The sequence below is a fragment of the Gymnogyps californianus genome, chromosome 5, assembly GCF_018139145.2.
Source record: "Gymnogyps californianus isolate 813 chromosome 5, ASM1813914v2, whole genome shotgun sequence".
Taxonomy (NCBI): domain Eukaryota; kingdom Metazoa; phylum Chordata; class Aves; order Accipitriformes; family Cathartidae; genus Gymnogyps; species Gymnogyps californianus.
Genome location: NC_059475.1, coordinates 21,907,233 through 21,925,751, shown reverse-complemented (window position 1 = coordinate 21,925,751; position 18,519 = coordinate 21,907,233). Strand labels below are relative to the sequence as shown.

At 37.5% G+C, this 18,519-nt stretch overlaps 1 protein-coding gene across 1 annotated transcript in view; it reads right to left on the bottom strand.

The window, feature by feature from the left end:
* CD44 (CD44 molecule (Indian blood group)) overlaps nucleotides 1-18,519 on the bottom strand; it is a 65,563-nt gene that overhangs the window by 33,125 nt on the left and 13,919 nt on the right. The window contains exons 2-6 of the mRNA XM_050897002.1: nucleotides 9,396-9,561; nucleotides 6,124-6,260; nucleotides 4,621-4,692; nucleotides 3,691-3,930; nucleotides 2,038-2,133 (exon numbers count right to left, since the gene is read on the bottom strand). Of these exons, the coding sequence (XP_050752959.1) occupies nucleotides 2,038-2,133; nucleotides 3,691-3,930; nucleotides 4,621-4,692; nucleotides 6,124-6,260; nucleotides 9,396-9,561 (711 nt within the window). The remainder of the gene's footprint in view (nucleotides 1-2,037; nucleotides 2,134-3,690; nucleotides 3,931-4,620; nucleotides 4,693-6,123; nucleotides 6,261-9,395; nucleotides 9,562-18,519) is intronic.

The following is an 18,519-nucleotide window of genomic DNA, read 5'->3' as shown; positions in this document are numbered from 1 at the left end:
CTGTGGAATTTTTCTCTGGGAAATTAAATTGTGGCTGGGATATTCCAATGAGCCTGCACTGTTGCACTATGTAAATAGCAGACATTGGGGCATGGCTTTATCTTCTTTTTTGTTTGTTCTCCATGTAACTTTCTCCTATGCTACTGAATATTTGATGACTTCTCATGAAGATGCATAGCTTATACTTAACTTCTGAAAGGAGTGTTAAATTACTCATTCATTTGTAATGCAGTAAAATTAAATGAAACGGGTCTGTTTGGCTTTAAAGTGATGTTGCTAAGTAATAGCTAAAGCTATCAGAAAAGTCCAGGTGCAGTACCTTCATAATCTTTATTTCCAGAGAATCAATCTATCAACCCTAAACCAATAAGCAATCATGCCAATGCCATCACTTCTGTGATACACATATATCAGTACTGACATCTTTTATTACATAGCTCTATAGTTATTTTGATCTTTTAAAATCTTAAATACCTCTAGTTTTCCCTCTGTAACATAGTCATGCCCATGAGAGAGAACTGTTAGCAACCAGAAGAGACATATGTATTTAGGATCAATACATTTGATAAGTAGTAAAAGGAAAACCAAAAGCTTTCCTGCCTAGAAACAATGCATAGGTTTTTGCAATGAGTACAGAAATACCTGTACAAGGAAGCACTAAGTCACACACGCATACAAAAGCAAATGAATATGAAGGAAAAATCACCACCAGAGTCAACCAGACAAACTCCCCACTGTTACCAGGTGGGATTTCCGCTCCGCCCCCCCCGGCAATACTTTGTAGCAAAACTTTTCACTTGAAACAAGTACCAGAAAATTCTTTACTTGCTTTCAGGGTTTGGGGGAAAATCAACCTGATATTTCTTTTTTCCATCTACCTATTTATAAGGTGTTACTAACCTTCACATCCTCTGAGACAAGATGGTTGGTTGAATGATTTCTGTCTTTTAGTAAAGCTTTTGCTAACTGTGTAAGACATACAATCATTCTTACTCTATCCTGTGGTTTCTAAATACAGAAACAAGGGCACCGTCCCTCCAAGTCACATAGACCATTTGACCATCTATCAGCAACCAACAAACAATTAAGCAAATTCCTCACTATCACGGGCTTCCATGGTGGGGAAAAAAAGAGTCAGCAGGAAGAAACTTTCATTTCTATCAGCTCAATCTTTACTACAACACGCCTCTGTAGATCTCCTCTGTATAATTAAAATGTTCTCCCTTTAGGTTCACTTTATTTTCTGGGGCAAAGATCTTTACCACTCTAAACTTAAGAACTAGAGTGAATATATGTACAGTTCCACTTTAAAATGTGTAAGATGACTTTAAAAGTTTTTTATTTGCTGTAGCTGCTGTGCACTACATATTTGATAAAAACATCACAATCAGTTTTTCCCACTCAGTACAGCTATTTAAGGGCAAAGCAGAGAAAATTGCTACTGTTCTTTTGAGCCCTGAAAGCCTGTGGAGCCACCACAGGCCCCAATTTTTTCTCATGCATATTGCCAACAACAAGGATGAAATTAGTTTTTGCAGTGCACAGGTAGCTTGGCAATTGGAACTGCCACTTAAAGCACTGCTTTGGTGAGTAAGGCCATGGTTTTGACGTGGATTACCCACATTCACAACCATAAATATATTAGAATCACAGACACTTTAATCACAAATTGACAAAAATGTCCTTTTCTACATCAGAAATAAATTGACTTCAGGTGATAATTGGGTGCACTAATTTGTGGTGCCTCATAGAGTAAATAGGTATGATAAAAAAGCAGTGGAAAACACAAAACAACAATCTTTCTGAATTCATGTATAAGCATTGAAGTAAACACACAGTAAATGTTTTTGCTCCCCTTGTCCCAGAGAGTGAACTTTATTTCTGACTTAACCAGTCTGGAAAGTACTGTCTTTCAATGTCTTTCCAAAATTAGAGATGATGTATACTTCACCACTTACCAGAATGCCCTGCTGGAAGAAGAAAGCACTTTTAATGCAATCTGTGTTTGATGTAGTTATTATAAAACGTAAATCTTACTAGTACTCGTAGGATACTGTCCACCGTCTTTTTCAGGGGAATCATCAGCTGCCGTCACCAAAGAGATGTCAGGTGATACAGGAGAAACTTCATCATCTGTATGGTGATGGATGAATCATTACTATTTCATTAACTGAGTTGCAACTCAGTACTCACAACTACTTCAATTATTCCATACTGCAAGCCTCAGCATGGAATTCATTTATTTGTCCAAGAGAGAAGAAAGATACAGACTAGGTTCTTCATATAATTCAACCTCAAATAGCCTTACTTTACTAACATAGTAAGGATAGCACCAAAAGAGATTATTTCAAGAGGAGTATGTATTACAGTGATAATGAACATTCTGGTAATGATCTGTTCATTTGATACAAGCTCTAATTGTACCTGTATACCATCTAGACAGGGATTTTAGAGCAATGAATCAAGTTATTTGTATTCTCCTCTTTAATGAGATATATTCTGAGAGTTAGTCCAAAAAATCTAAACTCTGCATGTAAGCAGAGTTGATATGAGTTGTCATGGCAAGCAATTGAAATACATGGCATACACCTTGAGGAATGGCTCTGATCCCAGTTCCTTCGGAAGAGAATGTTAGAATTTACCTTTCATGATGCTAACTACATAGAAAAACAAGCACAACATATCATGAGTATACCACCAGTGAAAAGTCATTTTATAATCCTAATGCTTCTGCTCAATTTTTTTTTTTTTTTAATTTCAGTATTTATTGAGGATAATGATGCAAACTACTGGTATCCTTTACTGGTAAGTTATTGGTGATTTGATAGAAAGCCTGTAGTCAGAGGTCACACAGTAAACTTTACTGTACTTAGAGAATGAATTATATTTGTATCCCTTAGGTTCAATGGGAGCTAGTCTTTCAGACCTCTGATAATTTCAGCCACACAAGCAACATAAAAGTTGAAATAAAATACATGCCACTTTCACAAGAAAGCAAGATAGAGGCAAGGCACTCTAATTCATTAATTTGCCACCCTGCAGAATGCCCCAGAAAAGAGTATGGCATTTGTATTTGGTAGGGCTTCATGAAAATAGAATCTGGCTTTACCATCTAAAGGAAGAAGATATTAATAACATTTTAATTTGACATTTTTATGTCTCTGTGCATTCTGTAATATGCTGTAGTAAGAAGATGGCCTAAAACCCCCCCTGTATTTGTACAGGGAAATCATTTGTACTGTAAACTCCTCCTTGTTCTTATTACTTAATGTCAATTCATCCTTTCAGAGAACAGATAAGAATGTTATCCTTATCTCTGTATACCCATACCCTCAGCCTCACTAACCTCTCTGTGTTCACTGCTAGATATGTTTTTGAGCCTTTAATGAAATAAGTATTTTAATAAGAACAAGAGCAAATTCTTAGAACCATCTATTCTCCACTTCTGGGAAGGTTTATGTGGGAAACTATACTGATGTGTGGCTGCTTTGTACTCCAGTGCAATCAAAAGAATCCTTAGAAATTCAGAATGCTTCTGTTTTCTTTCAAAGACACACATTCTCCTTTTACTTCTCCAGGATACAAATTAGAGACAGTGCTTCTCATTCCCTCATGATATCCTTTAGCTAGCAATGTAATCCTTCACTCAGTTATTTTAAAGGGGATATAGTGGCAACCTACTGTCCTTACCAGAATCTTTTCTAGGAATTTCTTTTTCACCCCCTCCAGAAGAATGATCTGGCAGCTGTGAGACTGGAGTAGCACTTCCATAATATGAGGGGCTGGATCTCCTGATGGAGGTATCCATGGGAGTTGTGTCATGTGTTGATCCACTACCTACATTTTCATCATCTGCACCTGAGGTTGAGGACTCTCCGCTATGACGTGTGCCATCTGCATTATAACGTGAGCCATCTGCATTGTCAATGACTGTTGGAAAGAGGAAATTAAGCAGCTGATAATATCAAGGAGCTACATAGCTATATTTCAGTAATGCTAAACAGTTCAAGTCCTATAACAAAAAACTAAAGAGAAACAATGGTGGATTAATATCAGTTAATCCATTTTTGCCATCCTATCTAATCTGTCTAGATCATACATCACTAAGCTATGTCTAATGTATATATCCTAATGTATATATTTGTCAAACATATAGGACCTACTCTGCATCAAATGATATTTTGATCAGACAGTTTGATTTTGAACATAAAATCTTGGCCTCTGTAAGGTCAATCAGAATTTTAGAATTGGACAAATAATTTATTACGAGAGTTTTCTTCTACTTCCAGCTGCTTTCCTAACCAGCAGCTCAAATGAGATGTAGAAAAGTTGCTGTCTCAAGCAAAGTCCTATATGTCAAAGAAACACTAGCAGCTCTGAGGTGCTAAAAAATGTCAAAAACCTATATAAAAAAAATGTTTGGTAGCACCTTGAGACAAACCAAGCTCCATAGGATTTAGCGGATGACAAGTGACTAATTGCTTTAATTGCTGTTGAACATCTCTTGACTTTTTTCTTATGTCTGGCTTGATTTTTAATATTAGCAATTGTTTATGTAAAAAAAGATAACCAGATCCCAAAAATGAAACAAGTGGCAGGTCTTTCTAATCAATACAGTACCTATTTCACCCTGATTGTTGAGGAAAGAAGTATCTAGTCTTTCAATTGGCTCACATGCTTTGTCCCTTGTTTCTGTAAAAGAAGGAAAATAGAAAATATTGATTTGAGAAAATTGAGAAAAGTCACGTGTATACCCATATTAATTGTACATAATCACAAAATGTCAGCTTCAGATGTGGACAATTGAAAACAAATTTCCAAATCAAACATTATTCACTGATCTACCTACATTCCCTTTTTGCTCCTTCCCAGGTGGGGCACTTCAAGATTGTTCTGTTAGCCAATGACGAGTTTCTCCATTTCCATAACTATTCCAGAAAATGGTTGCAATCAACGTCAGTTAAAATAGCCTTATGACACACTTTCAATGCAGACAGCCCCCCTGTCATGGCAGCAGTGGCAGGTCTAATCCTTTTTAGCTGGAGAGACCCTGTCCCCTCCATGGAGGGCTCTGCACAGGCAGAGTGTGCCCTGGTCTGGTGAGCACTGCTTGCTCCAGCGGGCTGCAGGGCCACGCTCAGGGCCCATGTGTGACCCTCCTGCTCATAGTGCCGGAAGGGAATAAGAATCAGAAGGCATTATAAAGCTCTGGTGGGGATGGACATTGCTGTAGCAGGAGAAGAGTCATCCGTGGGTGACAGAGGATGGCAGCTCACCTGATACTATGCCAATGCAAAGATGATTTTTAATGATATGACTACAAAGAACAAAATCAAAAAGTGTCACTGCCATTCAAATCATCAATGAATTTTGCCTACAGCTTTCTGTAAGATCTGTTTCCATTGTGAATGTAATAATCTACTGAAATTCAAGACACTTGAAGTTAGTCCAGATTTTATCTTCAAATACTGTGTTCAGCATCTGTCATAAGATTACTTATATTTTCCTAATAATTTAGTAAAATATTTGCAACTATTAAAAAGTTCAAAACGTTAGAAGAAAGCGGTCTGCTTCTGACCCACATCACTATCTAACTGCCTAATGTCTGAACGGAGATTTGCTTGAGAGCAAATACTAGATGAACCTGCAAACAGGAGAGCAGCAGCCATGTCCATGGGCCTGGGATGGCCACCCTGGGCCTTGGAGCTGCTGCAGGTGGCAGCCACTCCTAGCATCTCTTAACACAAGTAACTGTTGTTCGCTACAGAAGCTCATGTGTGCATGAACAGAAGAGCTGAGCACCATCACCTACAACAGTTATGTCTTTTAGATCCACTGCTGCAGTGGTTCAGTGCACTAAGCCGTTATAACGAACCATTCTGAAGCTACTAAGTTAGTCCCAAGGGCAGAAAATGGTTTAGTTCAAAACACACTAATGACAAAATGGGCCAAATTAATTGCTGGCATTATAGATACACTTCTAGAGGCTGACAAAATGTATTTCTTCTCAGCTGAAAAACAGATGATATTTAGTATAGAAGCCTTCATTCCAGTACCTTAAATAGGAGATTACATATGTTAGTTAATCTATATCTAAAACACATCATAAAAGCATAAACATACCTGTCGCATTGTAACAGTATGCATCATACCGACCAGTTGTGTTTGCTGAAAGTTTGTAAATGCCAGTATGATTTGCTGCACAAAGATAATAGGGATTGATTCGTGGGATAACAATATTCCCCACTACAAAACCATACCTGTGAAGAACAGAGGAAAATACACCATATTACATATTATAGCAGATGGCATAAATGTTCTAGATATCTCAAACATGAAGAAGCTACGGAGAAGCCATTATTTTCATCTGACTTTTTTTTTTAAAAGTGCATGCATTTATGCATACTTTTTGTATATGAAGGGTGTTCCTTTCTCACATGTAGCTACATCAGTCTCCAGCCACTCAACACCATTTTGCATGTAATTTCTAGAGCTAAATCCATTTTAATTAAGTGAGCTTCTTATTAGCTCGGATGATCGGTTCCAGAGCAAGGCAGTGAAAGTGAGGGACTGGGAGGCAAGTACACTTTTTATTCAGTGTGAGGTTGTATTACCTGACACTAAAGACTGGCTTCTTTTTTCTTCAGGGAGTCACATTTTCATTGCTTTGAGCATAACACACTGCTCAGTGACATTTCACACAGAAATGCTGGGGCCTCAATTTATAGTACCTGAGCAAATTTAGAGAATGATTGTAAGACACATCACTTTCTGCAAAAGCTGACAGCTTAGTAAAATATTCAGATACAACACTTACTCATCCACAAATTCTTACTGTATCTTTCAGTCGAACAATGTGGCTATTGTGTACAGAGCTCACAAATTTTAGTGAAGACTGTGGTTAAGAGCTACATAATGCACAATGTATTATTACTATTTTGCAATCCTGTAACACCTGATTAATTCCAATGTATTTAGCTGGGAGGGGTGATAGAATGGTAACGAGAACTGGGGTTTGATTTGGGTTTTGTTTTACTTCTTGAGAGGTACAATTTATCAGGGAGGAGTAAATTTCATAGCTTTGCATTTTTTTTATCTGTGAGCCCCATTGCAGTTACATGTCTAACGTGCAGATACTTGCAATTCTGAAACTCTCTTGTAGGTGGAATTATAAACTGCTTTACTCACACTTCCAACTGAGCCTACAATGTTGACACTTTATAATCCATTAATCACCTACTTGTGTTATGGTCTGTTGATTCATGTTATTCACTCACCATTCCACATGTATTTTGATGATTATATGCAGTGTATTTTTTCTCTCCTGCTCAAGCTTGATAAGAGCCTAGCCTTACTGACAAGGACTTCTAGCACAGTATCAACAAATGAAAGTAAGAGGGTGGGAGGGCTGGCCAGAAGGAAGGGAGGAAGGAATCCTATCTACATGCCTTACATGTCCAAATCTGTCCTCTGCTAAACTGTGAATTAGGGAGAATTGTAACATTAATGAAAAACTACAGCTCCCCACTGCAAAAAATCATTTCCCGCTACTTCTTTCAATTATCTTTATATTTTAACTTCAGAAAAGACTTTCCACATTGCAGAATACTCATAATTGCTAACGCTAGAAATCTCTATCCCTACACGTTTAGTTAGGATTTGATCCTTAGTCTGTATATACTGTGTAGTGCTGGACAATTCAGAATGCTAAGTACGTTCATATGCTAATGTTAGAGAAAGAACATGCCTACTATATTGTGCAGAACTTTTCCCTCAGAGTAAAGAATTGTCTTTAGTCTTTATGTGGTACTATTTTAAATTACATTCCCACTTCTCACAGAAGAATCTTCTAAAAATTTTCTGTCCATTGTTCCCTGGCACTATCGTCCACCTCTTTCACCACTGTGCAGGGCGTAATGCTTGTGAAAATGAACATGCCATACGCTGTCATCAATGGCAGCGCATGACGTTTATATGTATAAGAATGTTTTCAAGGCACTGCACATGTATCTTTCCATGATTATAAATTACTTCATATGGATACTACTAATTTGAAAGGAGCTTTATTCAATTCTCATGGGCTTGCAAGCCAGCGGGAAAGAACATTCATGCATTAGGCATTAAAAAAGTAAAGCACCACTGACTAAACTGAAATGAAATAATTCACAGGAAACAGTTGCAGGCACTACTGACGCTAGTACTATTTCTTATGGTACCAGAATGAAAGTCTTAAAATATCGGAGAAATGTCCACTGAACTTTTCTACTCCAGTCAGAAGATAAATTCCATTTCTCTATATTTGCTGTTTATTTTAGATTGTAGTAAAGTTGGAAATCTACTGAAATTTATTTCAACTCCATAATGATTTACCAACATGAATATGTTATTGGATTAAAAACAAACAAACAAACAAACAAAAAACTTCAAATTTACAGCTCCTGAGTTCAATCTCTTTTCTGCATATGAATGTTCAGGATGACTTGCATACTAAGTGTATTATGTATTTTGTAAAGCAAGATCACATGATCATTTAGTCTGATGTATTTACAGGCCATAGGACTGTGCTGACTTGATTACTGTTTAAACAGAGGGCATCCTTGAGGAAAATATTTCATCTTGATGAAATTTTGGTGTGACAAAGAATCTACTACAACCCTTGTAAGCTGTTTCAGCCAATAATTGTTATTCTTACATATTTTGTTGTATTAGTATTAACTTAATTTTTTGAATCCAGATTTTTCTGTGAGTCCAGTCTCTTGGTCTAGCTGTTTTTTGCTAAACTGAAGAGTCTGTGTTATCCGCATTTGTTGTCCTATACATCATTAATTACAGAGGGTAATTAAGTCACTTGACAATGTGGTTTTGGGTTTTTTAATCATTTTTATGGCTGTCTTCTGAAACTTCTCCATTCACAGATTATAAGAATGCATGAATACTATGGCCAATTTTTCACTGGGATGTCAAGAGTTCATCCCTCACAGTACCACTTGCTGCTTTTTACTGTTTCTTGACAAGACAGAGTTCCCTATACTGTATAGGAAAATTTTTCACATACTTATCTTACCAATTAGTCAGTGATACAGTATGACCTGAACATCTTCCAAATTAGTTTATTATACTGTCACTCTTTTGTTATCTTTAGATGTTATCTGTAAGAGGTTATGATTTTTTAAAGATAATTGGTAAAAAGTATATGCAGTCAAGGACTTTTTATTACCAGACCCAGAGCAAACATATACATCCACAAAGATGTTTTGTTCACCATAGAATATAACTTACTTCAGGACTGATACGGCCATCTAATTAACAGCTATATGAAGTCAACTGTAGTTATTATACTATAGCATGTATGATGGACTTACTGTGATATATTATTTTTTCAAGAATTTCTTTACCTGCAAGTTTCAAATCCAAGTTCATGAGCTTTCTTCAACTGCTCTAGTGTTGACAAGGTACTATTGAGAGCTCTGCAGAGTTCAACTGCTTCAGATCGTGTGAGACTGTAGCGACCATTTTTCTCCACATGAAAAACTCCTCCGTATCTGCAACTTACATTGAATTCTGTCATCGAAAGAAAAGAAAAAAGGAATTACAAATTGTTGGACTTAATGCTTCACTGAAGACCTGGAAATTATTTATTTTCAAGTACAGTGCTTTCAATGCAAACCAGCAACTAGTACCAGCTACCAATTCGTTCAGAAAGAGCACTAGCACTTTCAATAACCATCTTCATACTTCCCTTGTTTGGACTGAGACACAAGCCAAATCTTCAGCCTTTCCAAAAACAGCAATACAACATGTTTTTGTGAGGTATCTAGCACTTTTAACATACCATTAACAATAACGTGCAGAAGATGTAAATAGATTGTGAAAGTCTTGGAAGCCACATTACTGCAAAACTAACTGAATATTCAAATGTATTTGAAAACAAAATATTTAATTCATAACAGCATTTTTTAAAGATGAAATGTTGTATAATCAGAGCCTTTATGAATATAAGGTTCCTTAATTATCTCATTGCGATCCCTTCACAGTGAATCCTTTTAAACGATTATATACGTCAATCCCCAGTTTCAGAACTAGTTCAAGCAACATGTTCCTATTATTAGCTAGACAAAGCAGAAAGCTTGCACTGGTTTGATGTTGCATGATGTACCTGAGACAAAAACTAAAAGTGAGCTGCACACATATTCTGAACTAGAACAACATTATGCTGTTAAATACTCCCTGAAAGATAATCTTTAAGCTCTTCTTATTCAGCCTGCTGGGGCAGATAGAGAAGCATCAAATACACATTATGTAAGAGTTCACATGAATGAACTCCGTGGTCCCTGTTCATTCATCTTGACAGTATTTCCCTCCATTTTGAAAGGCTTCCTCTTACTGAGTTCACACTCACACACAAAGATTTTACTGCCAACCCATGTCAGAGTTTCAATATGTACTGCAGTAAACTTATTTAATGTTAAAGGATGTCTTAGATGGATTTTAATTTAATAATACTGTAAAGGTTTGCACATGGAAGTAGCTTTCAATGGCAAGCAGTATGAGGATAAAAATAATGAATAAAATTTAAAAAAAAAATTAGGTGCCATAGTTATGTTGTGCAGTTTGTTTTCCAGCCTTCAACCTGGGAACCCTGAACAAGCAGTACATGCAAAGCCTACGGGAGGGGAGAGTCTCATACAATTCACTACAGACACTGAATGAAAGGCATAAGGGCTAGAGGCTCTGAGGAGATCACACTCCGTTCATCTTTATGTTGGAAAGATACTACCTACACAATGCAACAGGTACAGTGAGAAAACAGTATAATCCAAGGAAAGCCTGTGACTGAGTAAAATGAGAGGAAAAATAAATGTTTGTATATAATCTTTTTTAACAGGAACAGCTAAGAAAGAGTTAATAATAATAATACTACGAATAAGAATAATCATGTGCATGGAGAAAGCAGGGAAAGATCAAGATGCTTCAAAGCAATGAGAATTAACTTTGCTCCTGCCCCACCTTTCCCTCAAGAGAAAAAGGTGGTTGCAACTCCAGACTAGAATGACAACTGCAAAGCACACTTAATTGGAGTAGTCTGTTATTCCCAGTGAAGAGAGGAGCATGACTCATTTTTATCTTAATTTTACTGGGAGTTCTACGTGCAAGAAAGGGAAAAATAGGCCAGTCTTCAAATACTAAAAGGGGGTGTCTGTACCATCTATTTGAAATAAAAGATGCCATATAATAACTAAAAGACCCGAAATGCAATTCATGCACATTTGCATTGACACGTTCTATGTGAATAACAAGCAACTTTCCTAATGTCATTTTTGCTTGACAGTCTGTTTTCTTCTGTAGCATAGGTGTGAAAGCAAATGATAGTAATCAAGGCATACACTCTTCCTTCAATTGCTTTTGTTCATTGGTAAACTGAGGTTGTTCCATCTACAGTGTGTCTATTCAGTGTAAACTGCAAGGAATGTTCCTTTCCACAGATAACAGGAAACAATCAAGGAGAAAAAATACCAGATTAGATCCGGAGTGTATGGTGTATGAGAAGACAACCATTATTCGCAGCATAGGTAGGAGTCCAATAGCATTGATGACTGCTTGTCCAAAGGAGCTCAAAAGCTGTGCATCCAATCTTAAATACTTTTACCATAGGTAACAGAATTAATCATTATGGTTACTTGGATTGCCTTTCCACAAAAAAAAAAAAAAATAAAAAATATCTCTTCTCCCACCTGCCCTCCCAATTATTTAGGCTGACAAAAACATTTAATGTGGACAAAATTGATATACATTGCATAGCTATTTAACAGTCTTGATGATTACAGTTCTTAATATTTTTATTATCATATGTTATAAAAAATGCCAAGAGGACATAATTTTTAGTTTTGTAAAATTTATGCAAGATGAACATGTTTTCTCAAAATGCCTTTATTTTGACACAGCTGTTTTCTTCCACAGAAAAACAGTTCTATTAAAATTTCTCTGATGACAGCCATGTCATGAGAGGTTTTGAAGGCAAGAATGAGGAACCTGCGTGGAAGAGGACACTAACAAATGCATTTTTCTTTCCTGGAGGACTTAATGTCTTGCAACAGGGCTGAGTTTCACAGTCTGAGGAGAAGCTAGTGGATTAACATAGAATGATAGTCTCAGCAAGTTCCCACACATGATTCTGAAATAGTCGCAGTGCTTCCACAAGTGCCAGACGCAAACGTGCACAGCACTGGTCCTGGGGATAGTTGATGGACTAGAGACCTTCTGCGGCCACAGCCCTCACTGAACAGCACTGCATGCTCAAAAGCCATCGCCACATGTACACAGTGTCACAAATGTAGTCAACAGATGTTCAGGCTGCAGATCCCAACAGATGTTTTCTTAAGACAACACAACATATAGCTACTCTGCACAGAAGGATGTGGCTCATGGCTACTGCTATGGGATGGAGCTGCTCTCATAGCTGCCACATGAGTGACTTCTACTTTGGCTCCGAATGTTCCATATTCAAAGCCTGACATTATTTTGGAAGCTGTCCAGTCAGTAGCTGTATTTAACATAAATGACTTAGACAGGAAAAAGACTTCTCTTTAGTTTTCCCTTCTTGATTCCCTCTTCCCTGTAGAACAAGGCAGGCCTAAATTTGTTAATAATTAAACATACCCTGTGAAGCCCAAGACTTAATATTAAATTTGGGGATCAGATCACAAATATCTATTAGATCACTTAAAAGTAACAAGCTCAGTGATTTTGGAACTAGATTTGTTTGGAACATCAACATCTCTTCCAATAACTTTAGGCTAATTTCTGAAGAACTTCCACTATGAAAGCTGCTGCCACATCTGCTTGCTTTGGGTTGCATTTGAATCTTGCAGCTCATCCCAGATTCACTGAAATATTAAGCAAAGTTCACTTTTGTTTAGAGTGAGTTTGATTCAGCTGTCATCAAACCTCAGCCCATTCATGGTTTTAAAACACTACAATATATGCTCCATTACCACCCAGAGATCCAGTTGTAGTCAGAATCCCACTTATTAGGCAGCCAATTCCTTAAACTCCAACTGTTGAAAATAAATAGGCTTATTTACACAAACAGGCTTATTGGAACTACTTGTGGGCTACAGTTACGCGCATGTATGTTTTCCATGGAAATGCTCAGCCTGGCTCTACACCAGGACACTTCTGGGAAGTATCAGGCTTATTGCACATGTGCTGATCAACTGCACTGCACGCACGCAGAGAACAGCCAAAGTTCCCAGGAAGCCTCACTCATGCAGCATGGGAGATCACGTGGGTGTCCAGGAAACCCTGGGTAAAAATGTGGCAATCCAATTCTCAAAACTGGTTTTGAGGCCATCCAATTAGTTGGCACTTTGCCCTAAAGTAATGTTGAGACAGCATGCTTTGTTTTTATTTTGGTGATACCTTCTACAAGTACTATTAAAAATGTTTGTAACATTGCTCTAGTATAGACACCGTTCATGAAGCAGTGAGTGCAGGAAAAGGACTACAGCAGTACCTAGAACTCGCATGACATTTCACAGTCTAAGCAAATTGCATAAACCTAGCATCTCCTCTGTGAAGACAGTAATTACCACATTTTAAAAATGGCAAAATACAGATGCAGAACATACTGCCCAGAGCTGTCAGGGAACCCAGAGTTTTTACTTTATGGTCTCATATTTTAACATCCAGACAATGGGGACCCTTAATTGAATTAATGAAAACATTTCTAGTCATATCAATACAAAACTTATCAAAAATAAAAGATGGGGTCTAAACTAAATTAACACCTTAAATTCTTTTTTCCATGCTGAGGCTTATAGACTAATTTTGAGTTAAGGAAGAAACATGATTGCCAAATCCAAATCTAAACACATATTCCACCTTTTCCCATAGTGCAGGAAGGTCAAATCCATTAATTTTATGTTGATGTCACTTAGCTGGCTTTAACACAGTTATGCAAAAGAAGGATTTTTTTCTTTGTTTCAAGAGACAAGGCAATGCAAAACTCATACCATATGCCAAACTATTCCTGATACCTTCAACCCTTTTGAAGTTTCAAAGGAGCTGATTCAGAGCGGACTCACAGTGGAAACACAAACAGCACCCAAACCTTCCATTCTGCCCCCTCTTACAGCTTTCGGGGCTGACAGGCCATGATCTTTACCTGACATCCACATGATTTGCTACAGCTGAAAGACAAAATTTTTTAATAATAGCTCTTAAAAAAGGCAAAAAGTACTAGACATGCCTGAATTGTCATCATCATTAATCTCATCCAGACCATGAGACTTCAGTGACTCAGCCCAAAGCCATGGAATGCCCCTAAGCCTGCGCTGAGTTTTATGAGCATGGAGAACATCATTAACTTTCACACAGGCCATTTCTCCCTGTCTTTCCTGGGATTTCTGGTGCTCTGTCTCAAGCAGCTGCATGCAAGCCCTTCTGTGCTATTGCCATTCACGTATCTAAACCAGGCTCAATTAATACTTTTCAGCCAAAATCACTAACTCCAGTTCCACAGACAATTTGCTAGCTAGAGCCCACTGGTGTGATAGAATTGGCTGAGACAGACTAAAGAGCATTGTCCTTTCATGAAAGTGTGAGTTACACCCTGATTATTAATACTAGAGGCTTGTTAGAAGCTGTCACAGTAAGAAGCCAGGTGCAATCTCTATTTTCACACTGGTTCTGCAACCCTTATGTGTAATGAGTAACACTGACTCATGCAAACTCTTCCCATTGAAGTCAATTTTCCATAAAGATTTTTGATCCACTGTATGGATGTTTCATGCACTGCTCCCTGCTTTTCATTGTTTTCAAGACAACACCTAGAGGTTTCATTCTCAAGGTGGATGCTGTCTTTTATTAAAAAAACAATGTTATTTTAATAACTGCAGAGATACAATAAAGCAAATTAAGTGGAAGATTTGCAAAAACCCTGCCCTCCGTAAATGAAAACCTGTAGAATACTACTCAGACACAAGGTTGTTAACAGATTTCTTGGTAAAACCACAGTCTGCATTGCATGGCAACCAGGAAATGTTAGTGTGCTGTTCTCATGGGGATTTTCCTTTTCGGTTTGTGGTTCAAGATTATTGATAGGTCACCAGGATGTGATAAATTGGGGCTGAAAACAGGGACAGAACTAGGGGTGTGATGGTGTAGATGATAGTTTTCATTCTCTGTTTGCTTTAATAGAATATAGTTTTTACATTTATTGTAAGAACTTTGTTCTAAATTTATTAAGCAGATTTCAAGGTCTAGGCAGATATATATGGGTAAACGTTTCCTTATGATCACAGATTATTTAATCTTGTACTGACACTTCTGAACAGGAATAACCATTAGCTTAGCACTGATATCTACATTTTTAATATTAGCACCTGCTTTAATGCGTGCTAGTAATGAAGTACAGAAAAGTGGCATACTGGAAACAGATTAACATCTGTTTAAAAGAGACTCCTAGTAACTATGGTTCCTCTCCAGGCAAATCTAGAAATTGGGCCATACGAGTCCTAAGATCTGAGGAGATCTGGACAGTTCAGATCTCAGCTCTCAGTTCAGACCTATTTCCAGTTGATGTTTGGGTTTTTTAATGTTTCTCAGGAAAGCTACTTCATGTCTGAATAAGAATGCATATTTTACTCCTGAGTAGAGGAAATACCCTCGGAATACAAAATTTCATACGGGATGGATTCATGAAACATTTCAGGATCCAAGACATTTTGTCAACAGATATACTAAGATAGCCCAATTACCACCATTTTGACATCTGGGAGAACTTGGATGTACAAAAATATCATTCAGTGTTTACCTAATACACTACCATACACACAGGCCTGGATGGCATTATTCGCTGAGTATTCCACCATTCCTTTAGAGGCTATTAGTAAAACCATTCACTAAAGCAATTCGTAGCCCAGACAACTGTAACAGGATACAGAGGCTTCCACCTTTATGTCAGAAGTTGGACTAACGCCCAGGTCAGTAGTGATGAAAACCACTGGATAGCTGTTTGTTAGGTTATGTAAAATGATTCATTAATCGCAGCCGCAGTCACTAATAGACACGTGTCGACATCATTAAAACACACCTATACCTCAATCCCTCAGGGCTTGATGGGGAAAGGAAAATTGTGCTGGGAAAATCCGACTCTAAACTGGGATGACTACACACTGATCAAAATTTAGAAGTCAAGTTCTGCAGGATCCACGTGAGTTAAGCAAGCATTTGTCTATGAGGCTGCAGTCTTTCACCATCACAACAAAAAAGCACCAAGGATCAAGCAACATGTGTAGTCATTTAGTGTGGCTGGGTGATGGTTTTCTGTTCTCCCAGTTATGATATTCTTGCTCTGCTAGCCACCATTCTCTACAGAAAGAGAAACAAACCTGGAAGTAAGCCACCTACACCATAAGCGAGGCTTGTCCAAACAGTGACAGTGAAAGTAAGTCTTTACAGATTCTTGGGAGTTGTCACATGAAATACTTTCCTTGCGGTATTGCCAAGTTGTGAAACCTAAAATGATTTATAGGAAATACATTTCCAGATTTAGTGGGAATAAACAATATTTTTGGTTTTCAAAGTATCCCTTGTGGATACTTAAATAAAGCAAAACAAGGGGTTTGTTTTTCAGTTTGAAACTGCCTTTCATTTTGAAACTTAATTAATTAGTTTGCACAAAATAAAATAAAACAATTTAAGAAAGTTAAGTTTAAATGTTTACATGGTTGCAATACAAGTAGATAGTTTAAGGAACCCAGTCCAAAGTTTCCCTGTAGAATTTTTTAAAATTTCATATTTTCATTTCAGTTTGGCATAGGGAAATGTTCTAAGTCTTGAAATTTTCATGGGAGAGAAAAACAAAACATAGCTATATCCCTGATGATAGATTGCTGATATTCAGGGGAAAAAAAAAAAAAATCTCTGCACACCTGGCTTTTTAAAGACAGTAAAGTCCAGGAAAACACTTTAAAAAGAATTTACCTGAATGTCGCAAGGAGTGCCTGCTATAAATAGAGACAACATATTCTCAGTAGTTGAGTGTGGTGACAAGAAAGTCAAGATGTCTCTCCATAGATCCAAAGGTATAAAATCAGAACTTTCTTTGAAGTTGGGCCAAAGCTGTTCCTACTACCCAGTTATATTTGGGTACCTAGTAATTTGGGCTGAAAAGGCAAATAAGATAGTAGCTTCCTCACTCTCCTGTATGCTGTTAACTACATAAAAAGTCATGACGCAACCATGCTAACCCTGTGATCCAAGTGGGCTGAAATGGATCTCTGAAATGAAAAGGAGAGATGTGGCTGGGAATATAGACAGTAGCCAGAGAGAGATACACTGCAGTAGGAGGATCTCCTTTCTCCACCAAATATTAGTAAGTATTCCTTACATTTTTGTGTTACTTCAGTAAGTGCACACTGGAAACGGGATGTGGGACAAAGCTCAAGCTGTTTACTTCCTTCTAAATTGTTCTTAACGAATCTGCCTACTGGCCACCAAAGTCATTGTCTCTGTATCTGTTTACCAATGGGCAAAAATCTTCAGTCTCTTAATCTGATAGCTTTCCTGGCTACTAATTTAAAAAAGTGGGGGTGGCACTATTAATGAATCAAGCATTCAGAGCATTCATATAGTCACTCAAAATGCAAGTAAGTACAAGAAATATGTTTTATTCCTCAGCAGTTGCTGTGGGAAGAAAAAAGTCTGCTAATGCAGCTTCCAAACATACTTTATCTGCTTGGCAACTGTTGCTCTGCTAAACATCCTGAGTGAGCCTATACAGTGTCATCACTTACGATAAACTTCCTTGCTGCTGACATTAATATTATTCTTTTTGTAATAGTTTCACCCAATAGTGAGTTGAATGTTTTCAGAGTCCACTAGAACATAGTGCAGCTGTGCAGCACCTCAATGGAAAAATTGCAGGCAGTGAAATCATAGTCCTGGAATTAGACAGTTATCAGATATGCTCCCCTCGACATGATGAAAACATAATCATCATTGTCGATACTAGGAAAACTTCAGGCTGTACAATGAGTAGTCTAACCCCAAAGGCTGAGTAACAGGGACTGTGAAGCAAATCAGTTGGGATCAGTTCCATGCAATCCAGGTGAAGAAACGTACATGAAACAAAGCTGGTGAATAATAGTTGGAGTCTGATTTTCATTGTTTGACTGAAATCAAATCGTTTAGTCATTTGGGATAAAAGCAGGTGAGACAAAGTGTTGGTCAGCAGACAGATCCCCAGCCTGGAGCTCAAAGGACCTTATGCCTATTCCCTGCTCTGTCATTTACCTGCTGATATAACCTGGATAACCCAATTAATCTCTCTTTACCTCAGTTTGCAACTAACCTCCTTAATAAAGCAATTTTAGATTTACCGATAAAGAATTCTGTAAAAGCAAAGAGCTATTACATTCTTATTTTATTGTGTTCTTACAGCTTTTACATTCAGCCTCCATCTAAGTTTTGACAAGACACAGGAAGTCTGATTTAAGTTCTGTGGTTATTTAGATA